This window comes from Podarcis pityusensis, assembly GCF_964106645.2.
Source record: "Podarcis pityusensis genome assembly, chromosome: 11".
Classification (NCBI taxonomy): domain Eukaryota; kingdom Metazoa; phylum Chordata; class Lepidosauria; order Squamata; family Lacertidae; genus Podarcis; species Podarcis pityusensis.
In genome coordinates, this window is record NC_138036.1 from 61,464,220 (window position 1) to 61,491,970 (window position 27,751).

Below are 27,751 nucleotides of genomic sequence, written 5' to 3' on the forward strand. Positions count from 1 at the left end.
ATGCAGATGGTCCCCAATTCAATCCCCAACAGGTAGTGCTGGGAATGTGCTTGGAGAGCTGCTCCTAGTCAGTGTGGAGCAGGTGTTGGGAAACTCTGGCCCTCCAGATGTTGATGAACTACAACTTCCGTCATCCGAGGCCACTGCTTGTTTGGGCTCGCAGGAGTTGTAGTTCAACAACATCTGGACAACCAATGGTTGCCCTTCTGTAGACAATACTGAAGTCGATGGAGCAGTTGGGTATAAAGCACCTTCCAATGTTCCTATCAGTGGGGCACAGAGAGATGGGCTCAGAAAGAGAGAAAGCATTCGGTTTCAGTCCTGCTCACCACTGCCTTTGACCCACTGATGTCCTCTAACAGATTGCCCCCAAGAGAAAAATGGTTGCCCTCCCCTGTATTGGGAGGTGCTTGAAATGCCCCTTGTGTTGCTGGGAGAGGAGGTCTTGCAGTGCTGCAACCAGAGAGGACACAGGCACTATCCCTAACAAGCAAAGGTAATCCCTGATAGCAACCAAACAGGGAAGATGCATGGCTTCCACTGACAAGAGGCCACAAGGTGGGAGTCAAGAGCAGCCAGCATGGAGGGACGTCACTGTGCACCTTGCCTCCTGGTAGTGGCACAGTTGCCAGCTGCTAAGATGGTTGGATGGGGTTGCCAGTGCACTAGCACAGCCAACGTGGCACTCCTGCCAGTCTGACCACACAGCACTGACTTCCCTGCCCCCTCTCCTCTTCCACTCTCTGCCTGGAAAGCAGCAGGGATGTCTCTGCTTGGAGACCAGGTGTGTGTTACTGCCCAATGGTCCAATAGGAGCTTCTACCTGCCATGCTCAGAAATGCATCATGCCCCCAAGACAAGTCCCTCTCCGTCACGCCCTGTCCACCCTACGTTCCAAGCTTATGCACGGCAGACACAAGAAAAAAACAAACCCTGACTATAATGCCTTTTCTTTAAAATAGTATTGTTACTTACTCATCATGATTCACTTGATACATATTAACGAAGATACAAGTCTTTGTGGGAATATGGTACCCATTCAGAGTGGCATCTTTGGTGGTACTGGAAACAAACACACAAGCGCATACACATCACTTTTGTTCAACACTGATATGTGGAGCTGCACAACAGCTTCACAGCAATCTACAGATAGTGGTGAGAGATCAACCCGTGGCCCCCACCTTTCAGAAATATAATTTAGGATTGCTCCACACTGATGTACACTTCCTGCTACGATTGTCATGGTACAAACAAAAGGAACCACCAAGAATGGCCTGGGTCCATCACTGCTGGCATAAAGGGTCACTTAGATGTTATGTTGTTATGTACCAGCATTACAGATCTTGGCTTCTCCAGTTGGGGATTTAAGAGCTTTCCAAATGTCATGGAACGTTTCATGTGAATGAAATACTGTTTTCCTTATTCATTGTTAAAATAAAACAAGATGAACGAAAGAAGAAATACACCCCACAACCCGTTTTTCATTTGAGCTGAGCAATGGTTTCTTATTTTGCCCTGTTTGTAGTACAGGCATTCCATGCTTACATCTCCTGAAGCATTTTGGGTTTCACCTTAACGCAGCTTTTCTGAATTCTGAACATGAACATTTTCTCCAGCTAAACTGCCCTCAAAGCTTCAGCCATGTACCTGTGGAGTTTTTGCCTGAGAGGGCTAACAGCAGAGATCTGGGTGGGGAGGGTGATTCAGCGCTGCCTCCTCCCAAACTCTACTTTAAAGTAAAAAGTTGAAAACATCAGGAGATCCAGAATGTAGCTTGGTTCTTAGCGAGGCTCCCAGAGAATAAGTTTATAAGGCAGCTTACAAGACCGACTGATTCTCCCACGTTCTTGCTTTCATCCTCAAATTTCACTCTCCCACTTAATCTTGTTTATAAATTTGCTAAGTTCCTAAAGGTTGCTAAGTCACATGACAAAATTGATTTTGAATTGGTGCAAGTCTCTCTTCCTGCTCCCACCCCATTTTGGGTGGCTTAAATACTGTCAGCTGAGCTGAGGTAATGGACTTTGCTAGCATATCTCTGGCTGAGCCCCAGCTCAGCCGGGAAAGCACAGGATCCACTCTCATCCTGGTGGATTTTGAATTTGGGTGGCACTCATTTTTTCTTCAAATTGTTTGATTAAAGATGTCCAACCCCTGCATTATTATTTGTTAATTGATGTGTTTTATTTACAAATAAATATAGGCCACTTAAACAAATAAATCTTTTTTGGTGGTGCTGGTGGTGAATTTTAAACAGTTCTGCCTGAGTAGCTTTCTTGCAATTGGTCACTTTAGGGCTAAGAGCATTATAGTATTGGGGGATGGCTAGGGGATCTAAGGGAACTGTAACAGGGTGGACAAATATCCTAAGCCACATCTTTTACCTATAAGCTAGGGAAACTCCTCATAAAATAAGACACTTCTTTCTTCAGTACTCTACTGGACACAGAATTCAATCGATGATGGCAAAAATTATCTGGAATATTACTTCTGTGGTCAAGCCCCAGTGTTAAGGCAGAATCCAGTGATGGGAAGTAAGGGAAGGGGGGGCAGAGTGCTAACTATTCCATGCGGTCAGTTAAGGTAACTTGGCAGTTCTGTCTGTGCTGGCAGCACCATGGAAAACATGAAGTAGTCATATGAGCAGAACTCTGAAACAAAACCACCCTCCAACTCTGCTTCTTACCAGTGAGGAATAGTGAAGGGCAGGAAGGAGGCGTGCCTAAATATTTCATGAAGGAAAGCTTCTGTGTAATGCAGAACTTTTCGATCTTTAAACCTTGATGGTCTTTCTCCAATCTTTGCATCTGCACAGAACAAAATGGAACATGTTTCAAGCAATGGGCTTCACAGGATTGCTTCAATTTTCCATTTAATCAATTTAATCAAGAACATTACCAATTTCTTCTTGAATTTTCGTTTGAATTTCCGGATTGCTTATCAGGTACAGAAATATCCATTGCAAACATACTGACAGTGTAGCAAAGCCTACAAAATAAAAGAAGTGTCAGGATATGTTGTGGTTAAATTATTATTCTGCAAACAACACTTTGGTATTTCTATATGCTGAAATCCGTTGTAGGCATAATGCACAAATCCCAAGAGATATTCCATCACGAATGTATGGAATACATCCATACATTTCCATATAAAATTGACTAGATAGTTATGATTTGATATGTTTTGGTACTACTGGTAATTGCTAATGGTTCACTTAAATCCAGGTCCTGGATATTTCCATGCCTGCACGAGCATTTTCCCCACCAGGCGTGCTCTGTAACGGGGGCCGAGGACCCGCAAAATTTTCAAGAAGGGGGCTGGGCACCCTCAAAATCCCACAACCATGCGCATCTTCTGCCAGGGCTGTGACAGGGTAAGGCGTCTTTGCCCTGTGCGTCCCTTTCACAATGGCCAGGGTGCCTTTCAAAAGGTAAGGTGGTGGGCGGTGGGGGACGGCGGCTGAGCCGGGTGGGAGGGATGGCGTGCATGTGACATCACACATGCGTGACGGACTCCCCTAATGTTGGGCACAACTCAACGCTTCTGTTCCCCACAGTTGCAACGCTTTGTAGGGTGGAGTTTTTGTCATCAGGTCCTCAATTTCTGGCCATAATTTTATTTAGCCAAATGCCTAAATCAGGTCACAGATCCATTTTTGCTGAAATTTACAACCAGTCCCAGTTTGACAGTCAATTTTGCAATTCTACCCCTTGCAATGGTCCAAGAAAATGTTCAGTCAAACAGTACTTTCCTATCAAACGTTAAAATGGATTATGTTGAGTTCCATTTTAGGGGGTGAAACCAATTCCATATTTTAGGTGTTGGAAAAAATTAACACACTTTGCTAAAGTTTGTCCATGTTGACAATGACACAAAATCCATCTACACAGAAGACACTGGGCAAGAGGTCTACAGTTAGTTAGGCCAAATGGCCGAAGTATTGGGAAATCTTGGAACAAGAGGGTGACAGATTAAAATTACAGAGCTTTGAAAAATTAAAAAACAGAGTGCGAGATTGGCTCCATTATTATCAAATAATGGAGGCATATAATCAGGACAAAAAATTAGGTTTTCAAGTGGAAAAATCAAAGTTGGAAACAGAATTGTTAGACCCTAAAGTTAAGAATTTGTCAAGAATGTATAACTTGCTATTGAAATGGAATACTCAGGATGAAATGGTGAAATCTGCTATGATTAAATGGGCACAGGATGTTGGACATAATATTATGATGGCTGACTGGGAACAGTTATGGACCACTGGTATGAAGTTTACGGCATGTAATGCCTTAAAAGAGAATTTAATGAAAATGATTTACAGGTGGTACATAACACCAGTCAAGCTTGCAAAAATTTATCATTTGCCTGATAATAAATGTTGGAAATGCAATGAAACTGAAGGTACTTTCTTTCACCTCTGGTGGACATGCCCAAAGATTAAGGCATTCTGGGAGATGATCTATAATGAAATGAAAAAGGTATTTAAATATACCTTCTTAAAGAAACCAGAGGCCTTTCTCCTGGGCATGGTGGGCCAATTGGTGCCAAAGAAGGACAGAGTTTTTTCATGTATGCTACAACAGCAGCAAGAATACTCATTGCAAAGCACTGGAAGACACAAGACCTACCCACCAGGGAAGAATGGCAGATGAAGCTGAAGGATTACATGGAATTGGCGGAAATGACTGGTAGAATCCGATACCAGGAATAAGAGTCGGTGGAAGAAGATTGGAAAAAATTCAAAGCTTATTTACAGAAATATTCTAAAATTAATGAATGTTAGAAAGATGCTGGAAAGAAGTTATATGACTTTAGTAGAAATATTATAAAGAATTAAGTATGAATAGATTGATATTGGGTAAAGAGGTAAATTTAAGTTTAAAATTGCGTTAAGTTAAATTATGGAACTAAATTTGTGAAAGAGGGAAAGGACTTGCTGGAATATTTAATTGAACTAGAATACAAAAAAGGAGGTGTGAGGAAGTCGAGGAAATAAGCAAATGAAAGATAAGGATATGAAAACATGTGGTTCTTCTGTATGTTTGTTTGTTCTTTTTTTGGGTTTTTCCCCTCTTTTTTTGTATTGTTGATGTTTTGTACTACTGTATTTATTTTTGTCTTTGAGGTTTTGTAATTGTTTATTGCTTATATTTTTCTCTTGTTTCTCTTCTTTTTTTTGCAATGTCTAAACTTCAATAAATATTTTATTTTTAAAAAAATACAATTAGTTAATGTATACTTTTTAAAAATCTCATGAATTTTAAGTCACACTAAGTCTATCCACCAACAAAGATAGAAGCCTTTATATGGTGCCTACAAAAATTTCACCTGCTCTAGCCCTAAAAGATCAGCTGTCAACAGCAGGCAGCTGTGTTTTAAGGGTCATGTTTAAAAACTCAGAGTGGCAAAAATGTTCCATACTTACCAGCCCCAAAAATGTCATTGACTGTAACTATTATTTTCTGCTGAGATAAAGCTGCAGCTTTCCCATCCTCTCTTTTTTCATTGCTAACACTAATGAGGGCATCTGTGATGTCTCTGAGATGGTTCTAAAGGAAACAAACAAAACCCTTGATGCTATTTTCAACCAATCACTTTTTACTTGGCAACCTACAATTTGTTTAATCCTACATATAACGAGTCTATCTTGTTTTTTCCCCTCCCAGCCAAATCAAGGGCTTCAGACTCTTAGGACAAAATTTATTTTGGAAAAGAAAGCAGCAAGTATCAGCTGTTAATAATGTCAAGCATAGTGATAAATTCCTTAGGCAACAATCCCAGCCTGACTTCATAGCAAGCTATTGGCCTAAGCAACATTAAAGTCACAGGAATTTACTGCCAACTCAATACACACAAAAGAATGCTGCTAATGGTATTTCTCTTGACAGTACAAGTGTTATCTTCTCCCAATCTCACATAAGGCTGGACAGAAGTCACATTAATCTGTGACTTCTGTTTTAAACTACAGTGGTACCTCCAGTTGTGCATGGGATCCATTCCGGAGCTCTGGTTGGATCCCGAGGAATTTGCAACCGGAGGTGCCGCTTCTGTGCATGCGTGCAGCATGGTAGAGTGCTTCTGCGCATGCACGTGCAGTGAAACCCAGAAAAATACTTCCGGGTTTGCTGCATTTGCATCCTGAAGGATACGCAACTGGAGGTGTACATATCCAGAGGTACCACCGTACATAAAAATGTGCATTTCAAAATGTTTCCCCTTACAATGCACACAGAAACAGAACTGTAGAGTTGGAAAGGATCCTGAAGGTCATCTTGATCAGCCCTCTGCAACACAGGGATCTCAATTAATTCATCCATGACAGATGGCCATCCAACCTCTGCTTGACAACCTCTTACCATCAGATATTTCTTCCTGATGTTTAGTAGGAATCTCCTTTCTTGTAACTTGAAGCCATTGGTTCAGGTCCTAGTCTCTGGAGCAGGTATCATAGAATCGTAGAGTTTCTAGACCCTTGATCATCTTGCTTGCCCTCCTCTGAACACATTCCAGCTTGTCAATATCCTCCTTAAATTGTGTTGCCCAGAACTGGACACAGTACTTTGGTATGTTTTTTGAGCCAAGAACTGATATGCAACATTCCCCCTCCTCAGATTTCCTGATACAAAATCAGTATCCCAGAACTCCAGGGGGTGGAGATGGGGGGTGGGGGTGGCCAGGGATACAGACACCAGCATTGTGCCTGTGCAGTCTCCCCTCCAGAGCTAATGGCAGTTTTGGGAGGTACAATTTTGCATCAACTGCTGCAAAATGCTATTGCCCAATTAGCATCTACCAACAGTCATACACAGCATCCTACTCCAACTTCCCATCATCTGCATAGTCTATTACTTTCTAGGCTCAAATCAAGATGCTGATTCTTACTTTTACAGCCCTACATGGTTTAGGAACCCAAGTGGTGGGGCAGGGAATCCTTCCCCATATGAAGTGCAACCATTTTGGTTGTGGGGCTCCAGTGTTTTGCTCTTTGAGTGTCTAGTTTACACCTGGCTCTTTGAGGTTTTTAAGCCCAACTGATTTGCTGCCTCTTGTTTTTCTCTGCCCTGTTGCTTCTATTTTTTCTTTTAATTGCTACTGCTCCATTTGTAATGCGTTTTTAATTTTAATTTGAGTTTTCTTTAACTAAGTTGTTTTCATTTGGGGAGCCGCTTCATTACAATGCATTTCATTTTTTTAAGAAGATCAGAATTTTAAAAATAATTTTTAAAATATTTCATTGAAAACTAGTATGCTTGAGCTGTTAGAGAAACTAGATAGAATATTTGCATGTCCAGGAAATAAAAGATTTATATACCACTTGACTGTAATAAATCCTCAAAGTGGTTTACAAAAAAAATGTAATTATTTTTAAAACAGCTGTTTACAACATTCAAAAGTGATTAAAATCAATGATAAGCAGAAAACTAGATTAAAACACATGTCAACCTTCCACATGTCTGGAATGTTAGGAATGTTAATATGAGAAATGTGATCTAAGTTGCCATTCTACTCTGCCACAAACTGTAGAAATGCAGTGTTTGAACAGAAAGATTCTGCATTCCTGTATTCACCCTTTCAATGTTTTTGGCAGGGGTAATCTCCTGCCATGCTTTGGTTAGATAAGTGCCATGCTACCTGAAGAACCACCCCCACCCCCAGTGTTTTCCGCCTCCACAGCTGAAAGCTTACCTTATCGTATGTGGTGTAGTGGTCTTCTACACGTTTTGCAACAAAGTTGTTGAACTTCCTATAAAACTCTCGAGCAGCCTTTGCAGCAGGAAGCGGGAGGTAACGAAGGGATGGTATAAAATCAGCTGGATTGAAGACACCTGATGCTTTTATGAAATCATCGTTTACCTTAAGCATGCCTTGAAACTCCTCGTCATCGTGGTCATACCTTTTGTTGAAGCAGAGGGCACAGACAACATTCGCAATTGCACAGGTAGTGGAGGCAGCAGGGTCAAAGCTACCAGCCTGTTTGGAGAGCTCCACGAAGGTTTTCACCAGTTCCAAAGCTTCAGCACAAACATGCTCTTCGAGCAGACAAGAGCACGTGGAAGACATGGCTTCTGATTTGGTGAGTGACCTTAAAGCTTTGCTGGCAATTTGCTTCTGAAGCTTCCAGCTTTCTCCGTACTTCACAGAAAATGACAGGCTCTCTCCATCAGCAAAAAAAGAAAAGGTGTGCATGTCAGGTCGGGCAGCAAAACTCTCCCCATCTCTAAGCAGCACCTGTTTCACTGCATCCAGTCCATTAACTACCACGACTGGTACCATTCCCAGCTTTATCTGAAACACATCTCCGTATTTCTTCCGCATGCGCTCAAATGAAATGTAGGGATACTCTCCCAGCTGGAGAAGATTCCCCACAATTGGCAGAGACCAAGGTCCTGGCGGCCGAGGTTGCTTGCTCTTCATAAAAATTCGTATAGAAATTAAAATGGAAGCCACCGTAAAGAAGGCAACGGTCACCTTTGAAAAGGAAACGTCTTCAGCTGTAAAATTCATTTTCAAATAAGAAAATACCTGAGAAGAAAAATGGCAGACTGAAACTCCTTTAAAATAAAATAAAACTTACAGACATGTATAGATACATAGATTTCCAGCAAGACATTTTGCAGCTCCATACCCTTCTACACAGTAGAACCCATTTGCTTCGTGGCGCATTATCTCCATGCCCCCCCTTCCCAATGCAATTCAGAGGATTTCTCTGGTTGCCACAATCTCTCCATCTACAAGTGATTCTAGGATCTTTCTCCCACACTTTTGTATCTAGTGATATCATATGGTAAAACCACTATCTATCTATCTATCTATCTATCAATCTATCTAGTGGCAAAGCACACTCCCAACTCATTACATTTTAGATAAGAATCCGTATACAACTCTGACTCTTAAATTACAACCAAAAGCACCTTTTATTGGGTAGAGCACCCTAATACTTACAGAAGAGCCAAATAATTAAATGTGTCTAGATATCTCTTGGGGAACACAGCAATGTTTCACCAAAGCCAAGTTGTTCATAATATACAGCCAGCAACCCTGCGGTACCTCTGGATGGCTGCTTATTGTGGGATCAGTCTTGCTCAAGCAAACAAGCTTTTCACAGCATCCATACGATGTTGTCAGCATCAAAATACCAACCCATATTTTTGCACTGTTAATCTGCCTGAAGTGTGTGCACAGCCTGCTTAGACAGGATTTGGTCATCCAAACGTGGCCTCCTCCTTGTTCCACAAACCATGACTAGGGTGGTAGTCAAGTGGTAGGCTGGATTTAGCCCTGGCTCTAAATAATGTAAGTTGGCCTTTCAGTGCCAACTTAGAAGCAATGGGGATATTAGGAGATGCAATGGTTGTGGAATAAGACTTGCTTGGATTCCAGCGGGGGAGATGAGGACCATCCATTGCCCCCTGAAAGCGGCTATCTTGTAAATGAGATGATCAGAACAAGCAACATGGGATGATTCCTTTGAGAATGTGTGCAGGCAAAACAGAAGGCTGGCTATTTAATAAATGGAATGAGATGTAATTGTTTTGGGGAAAACATAGTAAGTGGCAAATTCATCCCAAACTATTTTCTTTTTAAAAAATCCAAAAACCAGAACATGTCGTTATTTAATTTATGGATGGAGAAGTCTGCACTTTGGCAATGATTCAGCTGAATTCCACCTCTATAAATATTTATGGCAGTGTTGCAACAGTGTGCACTTTGAACCAAGTTCTGGCTCCCCCACTTGTGCCTCTAAAGCAAGAATTGTTTACTGCACACTGTCCCTTCTCCAGTGTAGAATTCCTGGAATCAGTCTCAGCTTCTCTCCCATAAACTGAATCATGAAGAGGCGTGTGAAGAAACTAAAGTTAATTTAAGGACAGGATTTCTGGATAACTCATTGCTTTACAAAATATAAACAAGTAGTTTAAATCTCCCCTCTCCTAGCTACACATAAGCTTTCCTCTAAAGAGCTAAAGCAAGAAATGTTTGGGTTTTGCATCTATCACAACGTTTTCCAATAGAGAAATATCAGGGTTGATAGAGACAGAAATGTATTTAACCATTTTCCCATTTCCCCCCACATTTATTCAAAAGTTACAATACAATGCATTTTCATTCAATATATCCCCTCCACAGACACCTCTGTGATGATGGTGGCACTAAAATATCCTGTTCTTCAATAAAAGAGAAAACGGGAGATCGTGTCAAAGGTATCTTTTCTGGAGATAACTTGTGAAGATATTTGTTGGGGGGGTCTATTGCAAAGGGGGTCCCCTGGGTGCAAGGACCCTTCTCCTTTTTCTGAGCTCTTTATTTTGGCTTTATCTGACACTCCATAATCAAGCAGCCACCAACCAGGCTGGATCCCGGCTGGGCTGATGCGAGCTGGAGTCAAAACCTCTGGAGGCTACAAGGACTCGTCGTGGCCACTCCGTGTTGAGGAAGAGGCATTTTGCATCTATCCAGGGCAGCCCAGGAGCGACGCCGAGTACAGCCCGCAAGGGACCCACTTTCCGGGGACAGACCAGCAGGGAGCCCAAGGGACGAGAAACCGCGTGGGACTCGCGGGGTCTCTTGGCGTTTGCCCGACGGGGAAGGAGCCCGCCTAGTCCCGCCTGCAAAACGCGGCTCAAAGGGGACTCTGCACATGCTCAAAGGCACGTCTCTCGGCCGCTTTCGGAAGCCTTCACCTTTTTATTTCTCCAAAGCAAACCGAGGGTTTTCTTCTTCATTTCCCTTTTGCTCTGCCCCCCCCCATCTGCCCAGGAAAGCCGTGGCTTCGAAAGCAGCCCCCCTTCGCCGCGGCTCACCTGCTTCGCGCGCCTCCTTTTCTCCCCCTCGGCGGAGCCGCCTCCGCGCGCGCCCAGCAAGGCCAGCGGCGGCGGCGCTTCCAGCTGCTTCCAGCAGAGGGCGCCAGCGCAGCCCGCGGCCTTTGAAACGGGGGGCGCTGCCGCGTGCGGCTCCTGCCACTAGAGGGCGCTGTGTGCACGCGGAACCTCTTGCATATCCTGACCATCCTCGTCCGTATCCATATGTTTCTACCCCGCCTTTCCCTCTAATGGGACTCAAGGCGACTTACATATAAAAAGAAGAGCTGCTGGAAACATAGAAAGACCCATTCGACGTGGACAGAATTAAATCTGTTTTTTAAAAAAGAAAAAAGAAAGCACAGTGCCTCAAAGTCCTGCAATCCAAGTTTCTAAATTTAACTGGTGCAGAAAGGAAGTGTTCACCTTCCCCTCCAGAGAGAGTTGGGCTGCAACTCCCCCCCTTGGCCACACTGGCTGCAGCTGATGGGACTTGGAGTCCAGAAAAACTGGAGAGCCAGAAGTTCTCCATCCTTTACCTACAAGAAATATTTACCAGGCTGGTGGTAGTCTAAGGTTACCAAAAAAAATATCAGTGAATCTGGGGACACTTATTGTTCGCTACATACATGTGAATGCTGAGAAAGCTGTAAATCCAGGGACTGTCCCTGGGAAACAGGGACATCTAGTAACCTTATGGTAGTCTTTATGTAGTCATGTAATTTTGAACATGTTGGGTGAGATCTAGATTTAGGCTGCAGTACGTTGCAGTACTCAACGTACCTGGGAGTAAGACCCACTCAATTCAGTAGGACTTATTATTGTGCTGTATGTCTAGGCCAAAGGTCAGCAAACTTTTTCAGCAGGGGGCCGGTCCACTGTCCCTCAGACCATGTGAGGGGCCAGACTATATTTAGGGGGGGGTGAACAAATTCCTATGCCCCACAAATAACCCAGAGATGCATTTTAAATAAAAGGACACATTCTACTCATGGAAAAACACGCTGATTGCCGGACTGTCCATGGGCCAGATTTAGAAGGCGACTGGGCTGTATCCAGCCCCCAGGCCTTAGTTTCCCACTGCTTTCAGCTAGGCTCCACTTTTTTGGCTTTTTGAAAAATGCACTTCTTCTGCTGCATCTTTTTCCTTTGCAGATGAGACTTTGCCGATAAACTTTGGTTATATGACTGTGTTTTTCATTCCTATGACTGCACTAACATCCATGGTGCCTCCTGATATTTACTCTTCAAATAGTAAGGGACTGGCAATTACATAACACATTGCCTGAGTTACAAAGGTTGCCACAGTCACCACTGGTATACTGTCTTGATTCTGCGTATTCTTCTCTCCACAGGTTATATAACCCACCAAATACTTTTCAGGAAAGAGATTTGCCTTGGCACAAATCCAGCAAACATGCCACAGCATGGGAGCTGGAGAACTTGGAAACGAACTTTACCCATAGAGATCAGATAAGGACCCTTATCTCCTAATTATGCAGGTTAGAGTTGGTATGATAGTAACGCATATTTAGCATTTTAAAATATCAAATGGCAATATCCCAGGTGGAGTAGGCACAAACAGAAGTTGAACATTAATCTTTTATTATTATTTTATAGCTGTCGTATACATCTTAATTTCTTGACTGATGTGACCTGGGCACAATGTGTCTTACCAGTTGCTTTACGTGGTTTGGAACAATAAGAAAAAGAAGGAGCTGAAGACATCTGAAAGTGGGGAAATCAATGTATTCATTCACAGAGGGGCATCTTAAAGGCCACCAAGTCCCCCCCCCCCCCCGCTCTGCGCTGGAGGCATTTCTACCCACTGCTTCTAGGCCTGCCCAACATTCCCAACTCTTTCAACCATTCCTCAAAGGACTCCTTTTCTAGGTTGCCCTCCTATGGACACCCTACAGGGTGTCAACATATTGTTAAAATATCCCTCTTGGGACACTGAAATAATGGGGGTGGGTCAATGTGAGTAGAGGTTGTGGGTGTGCATGTGCCTTCCCCAAGCCCTCCGCTCTTAACCTTCATGCGCTCCATGTCCACACGATCGGGAAACCTGTGCAATTCTGGTCCTCCCCTCTCAGCCCCCCTGGGCCCAGGACGGCCTGCAGAAGAGAATCCAGCTCCAACAGAGGGCCCCCCTCTGCTTGCACCTACTCTTCCCTACTTGAACTCTCTGCTTTTTCTTTTTTCTTTTTGTTCTTGTGTGTTATTGAACTGTATGTTCTTGTTTAAATAAAACATTTTAAAAGAAAATACACCTTGCCAAATTTGAAATTTCAATAGTTTTTGAAAGCTTATTTTCAGCATATATATGCACAAACACACCTTCCCTGTGCAGAAAAGATCCTGACTTCTCTTAAAGAAAACTTTTTGGGTTGCCACCAGGAGGTGCAATTGATACTTTTTTCCTGCAACACATCCTTGCTGGAATAGCCATTTTACCTCATTTGCTCAGATGCACTTGCTCCACGTGTTTTCTTTTTTAAAAAAAGAAACTAGTTTTAAATCAGTCCTTCTTTGCATCTTCTGAAAGTTAACAGTATTGCCTGTTTTGAGGGAGACACAGTTTTTCCTCATTTACCTCATTTTTCTCTTTCCAGCCTCTAATTTTGCCAAACTCCTTTTCCTGCCACACAGTCTGTATCCACATCCAGGGGCTAAATGTGCACACCATTTATGAAGCAGGGCTGGGGAACTGGAGCTGGTGAGACTGATCCTTACCTCTCCCACTCCTTGAGGGCCAATTGAATGGTGCTGAGCAGAGGCGCCGAGTTCCACACAGAATTAGGAGGGCTCGTCAAATGTGCATGATGTCACACGTGTGACATACACGTGTGATGTCATGTGTGTCAGAAGGAGGCTGTGGGGCCTGACAAGGCCCTCTTCCACCATGGATAGGACCAGAGGGGCCTCTGCCACAGTGGGGAGTCCCAAACACCCCCATCTCAAACCAATATTCCCTCCTGTAGTCATTGCACTACATCAAGAAAAGCTTGTGTCTCAGCAGTGACTGTGGTGATCTGATATAATGAGAGTAAAGCCAGGGAAGCTTTATCACTTTGTGCCTGGGGAAGGGAGCACTCCTTCTTCACAGAGCCATCTTATGTCCCTGCACTTTGCAACTCCCTGCCTGTTAGCCTTAGGCAGGCATTCTCCTCCTGTTTTAGGTGCCTGCTGAAAACACCTTTATTTCAACAAGCCTTCTCAGACATGTAATTTAGTTATGCATATTGGTTTTTTGGGGGGGGGGCACACTGTAGACTGTCCATAGGAGGGGTCCCTTTACCTTTACCTTTTGAGAATCACTGTCTCCTGGTCATTTTACACCCCGCTGCAAGGCAGCCAGTCTCGCTTTGCAGCTGCTGCACTGTGAGTAGAAGAAAATGTCAAGGGATCGCAGACCAGTCCACACAGCTAACATATATAAAGGGATGAATGTTACCGCAGCAATGTAAAATGATCAGGAGACAGTGATTCTCAAAATTACTATGATGTAACTCATTAGAACAACATAAAGGTAAAGGTAAAGGGACCCCTGACCGTTAAGTCCAGTCACGAATGACTCTGGGGTTGCGGCGCAAATCTCGCTTTACTGGCCAAGGGAGCCGGCATTTGTCTGCAGACAGCTTCCAGGTCATGTGGCCAGCGTGACTAAGCCGCTTCTGGTGAAACCAGAGCAGCGCATGGAAACACCGTTTATCTTCCCACCGGATGGGTACCTATTTATCTACTTGCACTTTAACATGCTTTCGAACTGCTAGGTTGGCAGGAGCAGGGACCGAGCAATAGGAGCTCACCCATCACAGGGAATCGAACTGCCAGCCTTCCGGTCAGCAAGCCCAAGAGGCTCAGTGGTTTAGACTACAGTGCCACCCGCATCCCAGCACAGCAACTGGGTGGTAGAAACATAAACAGCATAACAGTGCCCCCAGCTCCCAACTCCTCTAGACTGTTCAGAAGGAAATCATGGTCAATGGTATCAAAAGCCACTGAGAGATCCAGCAGGACCAGGAAACAGCTTTCACCTCTGTCCCTAGCCCGCCAGAGATCTTCGACCACAACAAATGCTTGGAAATAGAATGCAGGATGATGCCTTTCTCTTTTCCCACTCAGGGAATCACATTATATGGACAGGTGCCAATGCTGTGAAGGCCACCACTGTCAAGAACAACTGATCATCAGCCACCACCACCAAAACCTGCTTGCAGGAAAGATGTCAACCCGTCACAGTATCTCCAGGATCAGTATACAGTAGAACCTTGTGTTACGGACGGGATCAGTTCCGGAGGCCTGTCCATAACACAGAACTGATGCAAGCCGAAGCGCCACGGTGAAACCCGGAAGTAACCTGTTCCGGTACTTCCGGGTTGCCACGGGACACAACACGAAAACGCGTAACCTGAAGCGGACACAACATGAGGTTTACTAACTCAGACTAGAGCCCCTCCTCCCCACCCTCTCACCACAAGCCACTTTTGTATTCTACAGAAATACAAAGTAGACATAAGTGACTTGGAGTGACTGTGTGGGGGTGCCAAGCTAGCCAGCAGCCCCACTGAGGAGACAGAGGTAGCACCATCAGAAGAGCACCATTACACACCACTATGCACCAAAGGCCAGCACCACCCACTAAGGAATGCTCCATAATGAAGCATTCAGTGTTTCTCTCTTTTGTGAACATGATGAGGAGGGACTGCAGAAAAAAGCAAGCATCTCCTGCCAGTGCAGAAAGGAGGCCTAAGAGAAGTAGAAGCACAACAACCTGGTCTCACAATCCTGGGAGCTCCAGCATCCTTGATGACCAGCCATGCTAGGGGGGGCTAATGGGAGTTCCAGTCTAACAACAACTACAAGGTACCAGGTTGGGAAAGACTGAGTGAGCCTATTTTCTTAATTTTTTTTTAGCTGGTAGTAATTCAGTGAAGAAATCAAAGAAATAGTCACTGTAATTCTAGAAGATCAGACAAAAGTTTTGCATTGTGGGGAGCAGTATTGCATTCACATTGGGATGGTAGATTGTTTTTTAAAGGCACTTAAAGGCACAATCTCTACTCCCCCAATTAACATCTTCGAATAATTCAGAAAAAAGCCCAAGTTGATACAACAAAAGTTTAAACAGAGTGAATGCTCAAATATTTTTTTTGAAATGGATAACTCTGAACTCTACACCACTCCTTATTAAAAGGTTTCTGTTTCAGGGACCTCAGTTTCTGTTGTCTTCCAAGTGTGCTGCTGTATCTGAAGTTTCTTATTTATTTTCTCCTTCCAAAGACTAATCTGTCAAAAGACTTGAGTAATGCAGTAGTACTTAGGAGTTAATGATTTTTCAAAAACAAAAAATGCAAGTGTTTGTTTCTAAATTTGCATAGACGGGGTATTTCCAAGGTATTTCTCAGACTGAAGAATGTCTACCCAGATGCTTAGAAAGTTGAGGTAATTTTAATATGCTTTAGTATTTTAACTTCTATATCCTCAAGATATGTTTGGGATTTTTTTCTAGATTTTCTTGTTTTATCTTTTTGTAGTTTTTTACAATCAAACGGTGTATAAAGTTTATGAAACAAATAAATAAGGAGGGTGTCTTTTATTTATGAGATTTCTGCCCTTTACCAGGGTAGGTTACACCAAATATATATACATATATATGAGATTATAAAACAAATGAAGCAGTTGCCACCATAAAACAAGACAAATTAAAAACAGTTCCATATATAAAATAATACAAAAATTAAAAACAATTCAATATATAAAAGCAGTTCAAAATAGTTCCACTACAGAATCAAAATGGGATAAAGATCTTCCTTTAAGAGGCTTGTTGTAGGAGGATGATCTTCTGCATTTGTCAAAAAGACAACAAAAACAGTACCTGATATGTCATGGGAGAGTATACCAAAAGGTTGCTGCCATAACGCTAAAGGCCCGATTCCTATATTATACAGAACAAACCTCCTGAAAGGATGTTGTCTACTGCACAGCACAGGAATCAATGTGGTATACAGGGGAGGCATATACAGTACCTTCTCCATTATATGCCTGATAATGAAAAAGCAACATATGGTCCCAACCCCCTTAGAACTATTTTCCTGGAGTATAGGTGCAGTCCTATATTACACCAGGTCATCAGCTGAGGGGCATTAGAATGAGGTGGGAGGCTCTTGGCATCAGCAGAAGTGAAGAGCCACCAGCAACATACCCAAGAAAATGTCTGTGATCACTGCAGGATGGCTCAACCAGCTAAGCCTCTCTGCTCCACCTAAAAATGGGTTGGATTTGTAGGCAGAGTCTAGTGTGGTTCACAGGGGAGAAACACACCTATGCTGGTTCCTAACCCCCTCTTGTTGCGCAAGCATGCCTGCAAACAACAGAACTATACACCAAGACAGGAGCTGGCACAATTACTGCACCACCACCATTGACTAGTGGGACTTCTACCTGAAATAGTGTCTCCACCCCCATCGTTCTGGTCCAGCTCGAAGGACCTTCTGGAGCTTCTCTCACTGTGAGAAGTGAACCAGGGAACCAGGCAGAGGGCCTTCTCAGTGATGGCTCCCTCCCATCAGATGACAAGGAGATAAAGAACTATACAGCTTTTAGAAGGCATCTGAAGGCAGCTTTGTATAGGGAACTTTTTAATGTTCAATGTTTTATTATGTTTTTATATATGTTGGAAGTCGCCCAGAGTGGCTGGGGCAACCTAGTCGGATGGGCGGAGTACAAATAATAAAATGATGGTGATGATTATTACTTACCCATCCTGCCACATTTTCCTGGCATTTCTCCCTCCCAAGTCTGGGATGGTTTGGAAATTGCAGAGCTCGTACCACTAGGCCAGGGGCACAGCAAAACCTACAGGTACTGATACACAAGTCTGCTCATCCCATTTGCCAATCCAGATTTTTTATTTTATTTTATTTTATTTAAAGATTGAGTGACAGCTTTAAACAGCCTGAGATGAATTCTAGTAAGAAATCTTCATTTTGGATTGTTAGTCATGGCATTTGTTTATTTTTTTAAAATTTTAAGTATATGTTTAACAGTGGGAGGAAAACAATAAATCTTTTTTGAAAAAAACACCACCTTCCTACTTTTTAAAACTTATAGAAATATGTAGGTTTGGATCCAAAGGTATCCCTCTACACTTAGAATACATCTTGGGATTCAAGCCATGGTTTTTTAAATAATAATAATAATAATAATAATAATAATAATAATAATAATATCATTATTTTATTAAAATAATAAGAATTGTATATTTGTAATTCCATGAAGTAAAATATAAATTAAAAGTGTCAAACTGCAATTGAAATATTTTAAAGCATTTAGCTTGGTTCCTTTCTATAAATACTTCCCTGCAAAAATATAGAAATGTGATTTATATTCTAGAAAGTATAGAAAAATATAATTCCTTTGGATTTAGGACAATTATAGCTGTGTTCCAAAAATCATATCAGGAAATATGTTACTTTGAAATCGGGGTAGAATTTGGACGCAACAATTAAAGAACTTTCTCATCATATTCTTTCAGCATTCTGATAGGAAGCAGGCAGAGAGGAGAGAGAAGATGAGAGGAAAGCTCTGATTCCTAAGTCCAAAGAATGGGAATTACATATATTCTTTTTTTTTTTAAAGCAATTTATTGGGTTTTACAATAGAAATTAACATAATAAACAATATAACATTTATCTTAACATAGTTTCACATTTTCTTTGGACTTCCTCACATCTCCCGCTCCCACTTTCATCGTTATAACATTTTGTCAGCAATTTATCATCTTATTTAGAATCTTATATCCCTTCTATGTTTCATAATCTTATAGTTCTCAAAAGGGGGTTAAATTTTCACAGTCTTACTTATTTTCTTAAAAACTTCTAAATTTAGTGGTGCTCAGTTATTTTGGTCTAGCATCTTATTTAGCATTCACTCAAGTTACAATGTTTTTGTAAATAGTTCTTGAATTTCTTCCAATCCTCCTCAATCCTCTCTTCTCCCAGGTCACGAATTCTGCCGGTCATTTCAGCCAGTTCCATGTAGTCTATCAGTTGCATCTGCCATTCTTCCAGTGTGGGTAGATCTTGAGTTTTCCAGTGTTTTGCGAGAAGTATCCTTGCTGCTGTTGTTGCATACATAAAAAATGTCTGGTCCTTCTTTGCCACCCCTTGGCCGACAATACCCAAAAGGAAAGCCTCTGGTTTCTTAGTGAAGGTATATTTAAATACCTTTTTCAATTCATTATAAATCATTTCCCAGAACGCCTTCACTTTAGGGCAAGTCCACCAGAGGTGGAAGAACGTTCCCTCACACTCTTTACATTTCCAACACTTATTATCAGACAGGTGGTAAATTTTTGCAAGTTTGACTGGGGTCATATACCATCTATAAATCATTTTCATTAGGGAATTACATATATTCTAAAAAGAGATGCATTTGAACAGGGCTGTCTTTAGCATATGTGGCACCGGGGTGCAAAGATTCACCCAGAGCCCCCAAATTTAGTTTAGCTGCCCCCAAATTAACTTTTATTGAGTTTTTTTGGGGAAATCCCATAGTTGGGCTTGGCAGGCACAGCCATGGCGGCCTCAGGCAGATGGGCCTCGCCACCTCCATCCTCACGTGGCAGGAACAGGCCAGGGAGGAGGCAGCCCCAGCGCCCGCTTTTGCCTCAGCACCGCCTCACAGAAACGGCTCGGCTGGCCCTTCTCCTTTGTCCTGGTAGTTATTAAGCCACCCGCCCTGCGGCCCCTTTGGGGGCGGTGAAGGAGGACCCACCTCTCGCTCACCCAGGCCCAGGGATCGAAGCGGCGTTGGTGGGCTTGTTGCCCGGCGCGAGTGGTCCTCCTTTTGGCAGCTCTTTTCCTCAGGTTTCTCAGCACTTCAATCCCCCCACAAATAAATGGTGTCAGTCATGACACTTCAGAGGAAATGAGATTAAACTACGGTCAGATTAGCAATGAGGAAAGGAAAAGGAAAGAAAAAAAATGCAACGTTTAAAACCTGTAACAACGACGCAGGGGAAAAAACCCTGCTTTTGTTTCCTGACTCATTGGGAATATTTGATGCTACGGAGTAACAGAACGATGGCGGGGGTGGGGACTTTCGCTCCATTGCTTTTCACTGCTGCCAATTGAGAGGGAACAGTATACAGTAGGTATGCATTTGGCACCCCCCTGAATTCGGCGACCGGGTGCCCCGCACCCCTTGCACCCCCAGGTAAAGGCGGCCCGGCATTTGAAGCTTTAGCTAGACAATCGGTAGCCATTATAGAAAAACATATTCCAGTTAAGCGTTCATCAATTACACACACACACACACACACACACACACACACACACACACCAATGTCCAATGTAATATGGCATTGTACAGTGCTTTTTTATTTTAAAAAAAATGTTTAGAGGTACTCTCATTTTCCTACTCATATTGAAATACTGCCCCTCAATGAGGCCAAACTTAGATTCACAAAATGTTTAGGGGTATGCGTACCTCTGTTACCCCCCCCCGAAAAAGCACTGGCATTATATATTTGTTCCAAGTTAAGGTGATATTTCACATTTGACCAATACTGCTAATATGTGCTACCTGCACACATTACCTTGGTTATCCAAGAGAAGGAACTGCACAGTGCATTCCTTAATACCTTCCACCTGTCTGTCTTGCCTGTCACTGCAAAGTGGTCAAGGGCAAAATGTGTTTTTCTTTCCAGTTAACATTTGTCCAGCACTCTGCAGCCTCCCTGGTTGCCCACACTTACTGATCTGGAAATGCGTCATGAGTTTTTTGGTTGAAGCTAGGGAGGCTGAAAATTGCAGACCACTAATGAGATGGTTTGTAGTATATAATAATGGATATTCACAAAAAACCCTCTTGCACCTCAAAAGTAAAGTAAGCACATTTTTTAAAAGGATGCACTCAGCCCCATCTACCACTCCTCATAATCTCTGAAAGACACACACACAAATCAGATCAAATTTCTGAAAAAGAAAATTGAATGAGTAAATAGTTGAGGACAGCCTTATACAGAATCAACAACAGCCCATTCAGGTCACTGTTACCTACACTGGCTGACAAGCCCTCTCCAGGGTTTCTGATGAACATTCCCAACTCTACCTGGAGATACTGAGGACTGAAGCTGGGATTCTCTGCATGCAAAGCAGATCACTCTCTTTGGCACATCATTGAACTCAGTAAATTATATTTTACCTTGCAGAACTGCTTGTAAAGTCCTGCCATCTAGATAAATCCTAACATCTTGCCATCAGCAATTCTGCAAGGAAGATTCTCCAAAAAATTCATAGTTAGAAATGCATAAAACAGGTCAAAACTATTGCACATGTTCTATTTAGCTGCCCATTTTACACAAAAATCCATGATAAACATTTAAACTCCATGCTGAAAAAAGGTTAAATTGTCCTGACCTCTGCAGGGTTTCCTTTCTACTCAACAGTCGGAGAATGAAGCAAAATTTATGAGAGATGCCATGAAACTATGTCACCATGAGACTTGAGAGGCATTTTTTAACCTTATTATGTCTGTATTAGCTTTATCTTAAAGTCACTCCTTTTAGGAACAGATGGCCAATTTTATGTTTTGATTTATATACTTTTGTATCTTCTGTATGCCAATAAAGGTGATTGATTGATTGATTGATTGATTGATAAATTGTGTTCGGCAGAAGCAGTGCTGAAGGTGAGTCAGAGCTTCTCATTTGCCTTCCCAGCAAGTGGATGGCTATTGCTTACTGTGAGACAGAAAGGGAAAGGTGGTGAGGAGGTCAGGATGGTGAAAAGTCACTAGTAGAGCCAGTTGACCTCCTTCTAAGCAACAGCAATGGGCTGGCCAGAAAGCAAGCATACCAGTTTCACCCACAATCCGCTTCTGGTGCGCAGTATCAAAGACATGCCATCCAATGGTCAAGAAGAAGGAAGAAAGACCCCCAATTTGTAACAAAAGGGAGAAAAATTTAGGAGATTTATCAGATTAAGTAACCGGCATCTATGGTAGAAGGGAAAATGCTTCTTAACTGCAAACCATTCTATAACACTTCTCCATTCAGAAATGTAATTAAATAGAAGACTGATGCAAACAGAAGGAAGTTATAGTAAGAAAAAAAATCAAAATATAAATACAGCAATATTAAAGCAAGGGAGTCAAAACACAGAGGAGTGAGATTAATTTGAAAAACATAATTTGGTTTACTCACAAGAAATGGAATAAAATTCTCAGGAGTTTCAGACATAGATTTTCATTATTTACAAAATACAATGAGGTTTCCTTCAATAAAATGCTGCAGTGAATGATCTCCAAAAAGTTAAACAAACTGCAGATATTGTGCTTGTACCAGAGATAATGGGGGGAAATGCAGTACATAGTCACTTAAATATATTTTACTGATTATCCAAGCCCAAATAACAAGATCATTGAAATCTAGACTGTGGTCCAGTAATTTTTAGAAGCATGTTCACCAAAAAGAGCTTCCCCATTTATGGACAGCCATGGTATATTGGAATGAAGCAAGCTCTTCACATGTGCAATGGAACAGTTGTATATCGCTAGACCGGGACTCTGGTTTAATTTTTAAAAAATGCATGTAATCATATTCTCACTGTTAATATAAATGTAAGGTAAAGGTAAAAGGTAAAGGACCCCTGGACAGTTAAGTCCAGTCCAAGGCAACTATGGGGTTGCAGCGCTCATCTCACTTTCAGGCCAAGGGAGCAGCACTTGTCCACAGATAGCTTTCTGGGGACTACACCGCTTCTGGTGCAACTGAACACGATGATGGAAGCGAGAACGCACGGAAACACCATTTACCTTCCTGTCACAGCAGTACCTGTTTATCTACTTGCACTGGCGTGCTTTTGAACTGCTAGGTTGGCAGGAGCAGGGACCGAGCAACGGGAACTCACCCTGGCGTGTGGATTCAAACCGCCGACCTACTGTTCAGCAAGCCCAAGAGGCTCAGTGGTTTAGACCACAGCACCACCCGCATCCGCAAAATGTAGCTCTTATTTGGATGAACCAAGGTCTACAAAAGCATCTTATCAATGTATAACAGGTAATGAATCAAATTTATGACCTCGTAAATTTAGACCACAGCCAAAGAAGTGATAGGTGTTTGCTTAGGGCTCCATATCCAGAAGCTGGTCATATGACCCAAAAAGTTGGCTGTGGACAAATGCCGGCTCCCTTGGCCTGAAAGCAGAGATGAGCGCCGCAACCCCAGAGTCACCTTTGTCTGGACTTAACTGTCCAGGGTCCTTTACCCCTTTTACCTATTTTCGGGGGGGGGGGGGATCTGGACAAACAAAGTTGTTGAGCTTTTTTTGGTGATCACCCACTTGCCCCCCCCCAGACTGGCTGCTGCTACCACCAAGAGCCGTCCGCACCAGAGCCTGAGCTGCCCACGTACACACACTTTTTAACCCCCCCCCCAAAAAACCAGGACATTTGCTTACAATTGTAAAATTCCCCTGGAAGGGCATGTAGGCCCCCCAAAAGAGGATATGTCTGGGATTTCCCAGACATATGGCAACCCTATGTTTGCTGTTTCTGTCACACCTGTTTCCACTGCAGAAAAAACAGGCTGATCTTGCATTTAAATAGCAGCTTGTTTCTTGGGTGTTGTGAGCTATTGTGTCAAGGGAAGGTTCTGGCTTCCCACGGAAATCTCCCTCACATGAACCTAGCAGCCATTTTTCATGGTTAACAAATCATTCCCTTGTAAATATAAAATGTTGGTATCTGTAGGAGTAAATATCACATTATTACTTTGCTTTGTGTCTTCTAGTTTGTTCACTTCCAATAACAGCTGTTATCGTGTAGAGCGGGGGAGAGAAGTAATTCAAAATATAATCAAACAGCTTTTCATTTCATATCTTTTCAGGGGCATCAAAACAGGAGTTTTGATCAACCCAAAAGTTCACATCGCACAGTGAACACACCAAGGTGGTGAATCTTTTGATGTTCCTCAAATGTTTGCTAATATAACTGGCATCTCTCCTCCAGCATCATATACAACATTTTGGAAGGAGAGCCCAGCATACGGAGGAGTGCTCAGGATACAGTGCGCAGCTCTCAGAGCTGGGTGAAGACATGATGTGGCCCTAAGCTATCCCAAGTTTAAGAAGCCCCATAGTATTACCAAAAATGTATATTATTCTTACTGAGATGACAAAAAAAGAGAAATAGAAATATTTGCATACACAGTCAAGGGTGCACCTAAAAACTAGTGTGCTCAGTAGGAAAAACATGAGACTTTTAATCTCAGGGTTGTGGGTTCGAGCCGCATGTTGGTAAAAGATTCCTGCACTGCAGGGGTTGGACTAGATGACCCTTGCGTTCCCTTCCAACTCTACGATTATAATGTAAAACTTGAAACTTCATCTTTTTTGTATGAGGAGGCAACTCATAATCTGAAACCCTAAGTTGTAGTTTACATAAATTGTGTGTAAATCTGACACTGATTGCTTGCCATGACACTTGTAATCATTTATTTCCCCCTTTTCCACATTCCTACAGCATGTAATACTAAAATGTAAGAACTGGTGGTTTTGGCGGGGAGAGGGGGTCCATTGTTTCATAATTCAAGGAATTTAATAAATGCATTTGGTGCACAAATCTGAATTGGTTAACATGGGCAGTTAGCACAGATTAAGGCTGCAAATCTATACATTCCTGGAAGTTAATGAGACTTCTTTCCTAAAAGGCATAAATACGTAATTGTGCTGTAAGCCTACATTCCTAGTCACATATACATTGGATAGTCATTTTGCTATCATTGATAACTTCTAACACACGGCACCTAGGAAACACTCACTTACCAAGGAGTAAACAAAACACATTAAAATCGCTGGCATTTACTTTGAGTAGATTGGTCTACTTGCTCTGTCAATGAAAATGATTATGGTTATGACTTTGAGTTAACCAGAAGGATTTTTCCTTAAGGACACTTTTTCCTTTTAGTCACGATGAGAATTAGTTTTATGGGTTGCTAAGTTGTTACAGCATTTTTTCCTTGTCGTTACTAGTTATCATGTATTTTCATTTCCTAAAAGAAACAAATCTATATGATGTCTATGGTCCTTCCCAACTCTACAGTTCTATGATTCTACAATTCTAAATCAGTATCATGTAGCGCTATAAAATTATTTTGCAGTTCTGAGTACTATGAGAGAATAACAACTTTTTAAATCAACCACCCCTTGGGAAGATTGAGGATAATGTTGAGGAGTTTCATTTGTGTAAAAGCCATTTTATTCTAGTCTGAGGGGAGAGGGAGATTTAACATGTTCCTAAATTGTATTTATCTGCTTTGGGGTACCAAAATCAAAGGTTAAGTTATGTGCACTTAAACTCAAACTGTTTGGGGCTTGCCTAACATTCTCCACATCAGTTTGTGATTTTTCTAAGATCTCCATATAAATTCATCATGTATGTAATTTTCACTAATATATGCACACTTCACCGTAGTATACACATTTTTTAGTCATTACTTGTGTGGCAAACTGCCTTAAAAAAATGAGAGGTGTGTGAATTTTGAAGGATGGCTCTGTTTTGGTTCTTGTGTTGTTTTGGAAAATGTGAATGACATATTCTTGCCTTTAAATGCAAACTGAATCAATTTTTTCTTGCATCTTGATGGTGTGCACGCATATGCATGTCACTGTATGCCCAATGAAAAGTGTTCTTCAGCATTAAGTCCTGCACCTAAGAAGAAAGATGACTCCACAGGACACAAAACTGCAACTGGTGAGCAGACATTAGTACACAGCTTGATTAAGTAAAAGAGTGTCTGTTTTATCATTTTTAAGAGAGACAACTACAAGTTTCTCATTTGAAAGCAAACCCAGAATAGAACAGCTTTGAAACAATACCAAAGAAGCATTTTGAATCTGCAAAACTTTTATGAACAAACATCACTTCTTGCCACATTTTCACACTGTTTTTCACTGCTCTGCCCTAAACCTAATTGCATTGCATGGGATTCTGCCAGTGCTGGAAGAGTCAAGTGACCAATCTCATTCTTATACATACAGATTTTGCAGTCTGTGGAAACACTCTGGATTTTTATGGGGTTGAAGACCAGCCCACTTATATTTATATATATAGTCCCCCCACAATCCATTTCCCTTATTTTGATGCCACTGTGCCCAAGAAAGTCCAGCACAAATAACAGGCTGAATAGCAACGCTCAGAAAGAAGCATACAAATTTCACCTATATAGCATAAATAACCTGAAACTCTTTTAATAATATTCCAGTTTCTGGAGGTCAGAGCCAGATTTTTATCCATTTATACAAAATCAGTACATGATGCAATCAGCTTCAAGCTCAAGAAGAAAGGTTCCACGGAGATCAATGTGACTGAGACAGAAGTGCTATCTGGCAGAAAAATAAAAATAAATAGCGTACTATATAATACGAATTCCACTTAATGAATGTATAAGACAGCTGAAGCAAATTATAGATTATTGGTAAAATAACACCCATCTGTATTACACACTACCTACTCAATAATCAAATATATCAAAGCATTCAATTAATATGCCCTGGCTGAAAAAGAAAAAGGTTTCTGTTCTGCATTCCTTTCCATGCTTAAAGTTGCTGACTGATTAGACTCCAACACAGCATTCCAATTTAGTACAGCAATTGCCTAACTGTCTCAAGAACAGTCCTAAATCAAAAGTGACCCCAAATAAAATAAATACCAATTAATAGTAATCAATTGTTTTGCAAATGTTCAATGTTAAAAGTCTTTTTCAGGCAATACGCAAGGCCCTCTGCAGAGAGTACATCTGTTTGCTGAGGTACTATTTCAGCTTCCACAAAACCCACTTTTAATAAAACAAGAACAGCATTATTCCCATGATTAGAAAATGTATCTTAATGTGAAATGGCCACTCACAATCCAAGCCTAGCTAGCAATTTCATTTCAGCCACATTTTGCTGAATATTCACAAAGGTCTTATCCAACCTCCAGCTTCGTGCTTCTGTTACCTGCTTTAAATTGCTGGATCTCGAGGCTCTAAATATTAAATAGAACATCTCCAAGTACAAGCGCACATGAAGACTTTGTCCTGGCTGTCATCATCACTGTTTTCTGGATCTTCGGTTGGGAAAACCATTGGAAAGTCAGCGCTTTCACTCCCCTCATCTTGCTGCCTTGAAGGAGGGTAGCTTCCCATAGCGTCACCCTGGATGCCTTTAGCCTGACAGGATTCATGATCTTGACTGCAAATTTGATTAAATCCAGCATTAGGAGATGATGTGGATGTGACAAACATCCTAAATTGGAGTTCAGAAACAGAGAGAACAATTTTCTGGGAAATTTCTATTTACCAGCATCTGAAAATGACTCACCAGTTCCCTTTTGTTTGGAGAAGGCAAACTTTTAAAGCGCCCCCCCCCCCCTTCCTGGTGATTATAAGCCTTAGCACCAGAGATGGTTGCTTGGCAACACATTTAGCCCTATCCTAACTAAATCTCTCCTGAAAAGCCACAGATTCACTTTGCACAGCAGAAACAGCCAACAATATACTGTGCCACACAGTCTTAAATTTATTCAGGTATTATTAAAGTACTTGAATGATCAATAAATTGGTTTCCTAAACAAAGCCCAAATATCTTCTACGGTTTGTATGGTTAATTCAGTTACATCTCTCTCTTCACCCCCTTTTTAAATCAACCATTCATTTTCTTTAGCGGGGGGCTGGCAGGAACAAAATCACAATCTGTTTTAGAATACAGGTCATCTGAACAGATGATAGGCTGCTTTAGTCAGCCATTTTCTTTTAAAGCAAGGATCTGCCATGCTGCCATATAAACAGAATGTGCTTCGCTTCAAGAAATTTATGTGGGTTTATCTTAATGTCATGTGAGGCATAATTTAAGTTTCACATTTGAAAGTGGGCTATATTGATTCAAGGTGGTATGAGTCAGTGAACA

At 41.9% G+C, this 27,751-nt stretch overlaps 1 protein-coding gene across 3 annotated transcripts in view; it reads right to left on the reverse strand.

The window, feature by feature from the left end:
- LOC308458952 (cytochrome P450 1A1-like) overlaps positions 1–27,165 on the reverse strand; it is a 29,964-nt gene extending 2,799 nt beyond the window's left edge. The window contains exons 1-6 of one of the 3 annotated variants that reach the window (XM_080973833.1): positions 26,804–27,165; positions 7,684–8,520; positions 5,423–5,546; positions 2,899–2,988; positions 2,687–2,807; positions 976–1,062 (exon numbers count right to left, since the gene is read on the reverse strand). In XM_080973833.1, coding sequence (XP_080829959.1) covers positions 976–1,062; positions 2,687–2,807; positions 2,899–2,988; positions 5,423–5,546; positions 7,684–8,520; positions 26,804–26,851 — 1,307 coding nt within the window. In that variant the 5' untranslated portion in view covers positions 26,852–27,165. Of the gene's footprint in view, positions 1–975; positions 1,063–2,686; positions 2,808–2,898; positions 2,989–5,422; positions 5,547–7,683; positions 8,521–10,679; positions 10,728–10,799; positions 10,862–26,803 lie in introns of those variants that run through there. The other 2 variants (XM_080973835.1, XM_080973834.1) reach the window with 2 other exon arrangements.
- Between the last annotated feature and the right edge of the window lie 586 nt (positions 27,166–27,751).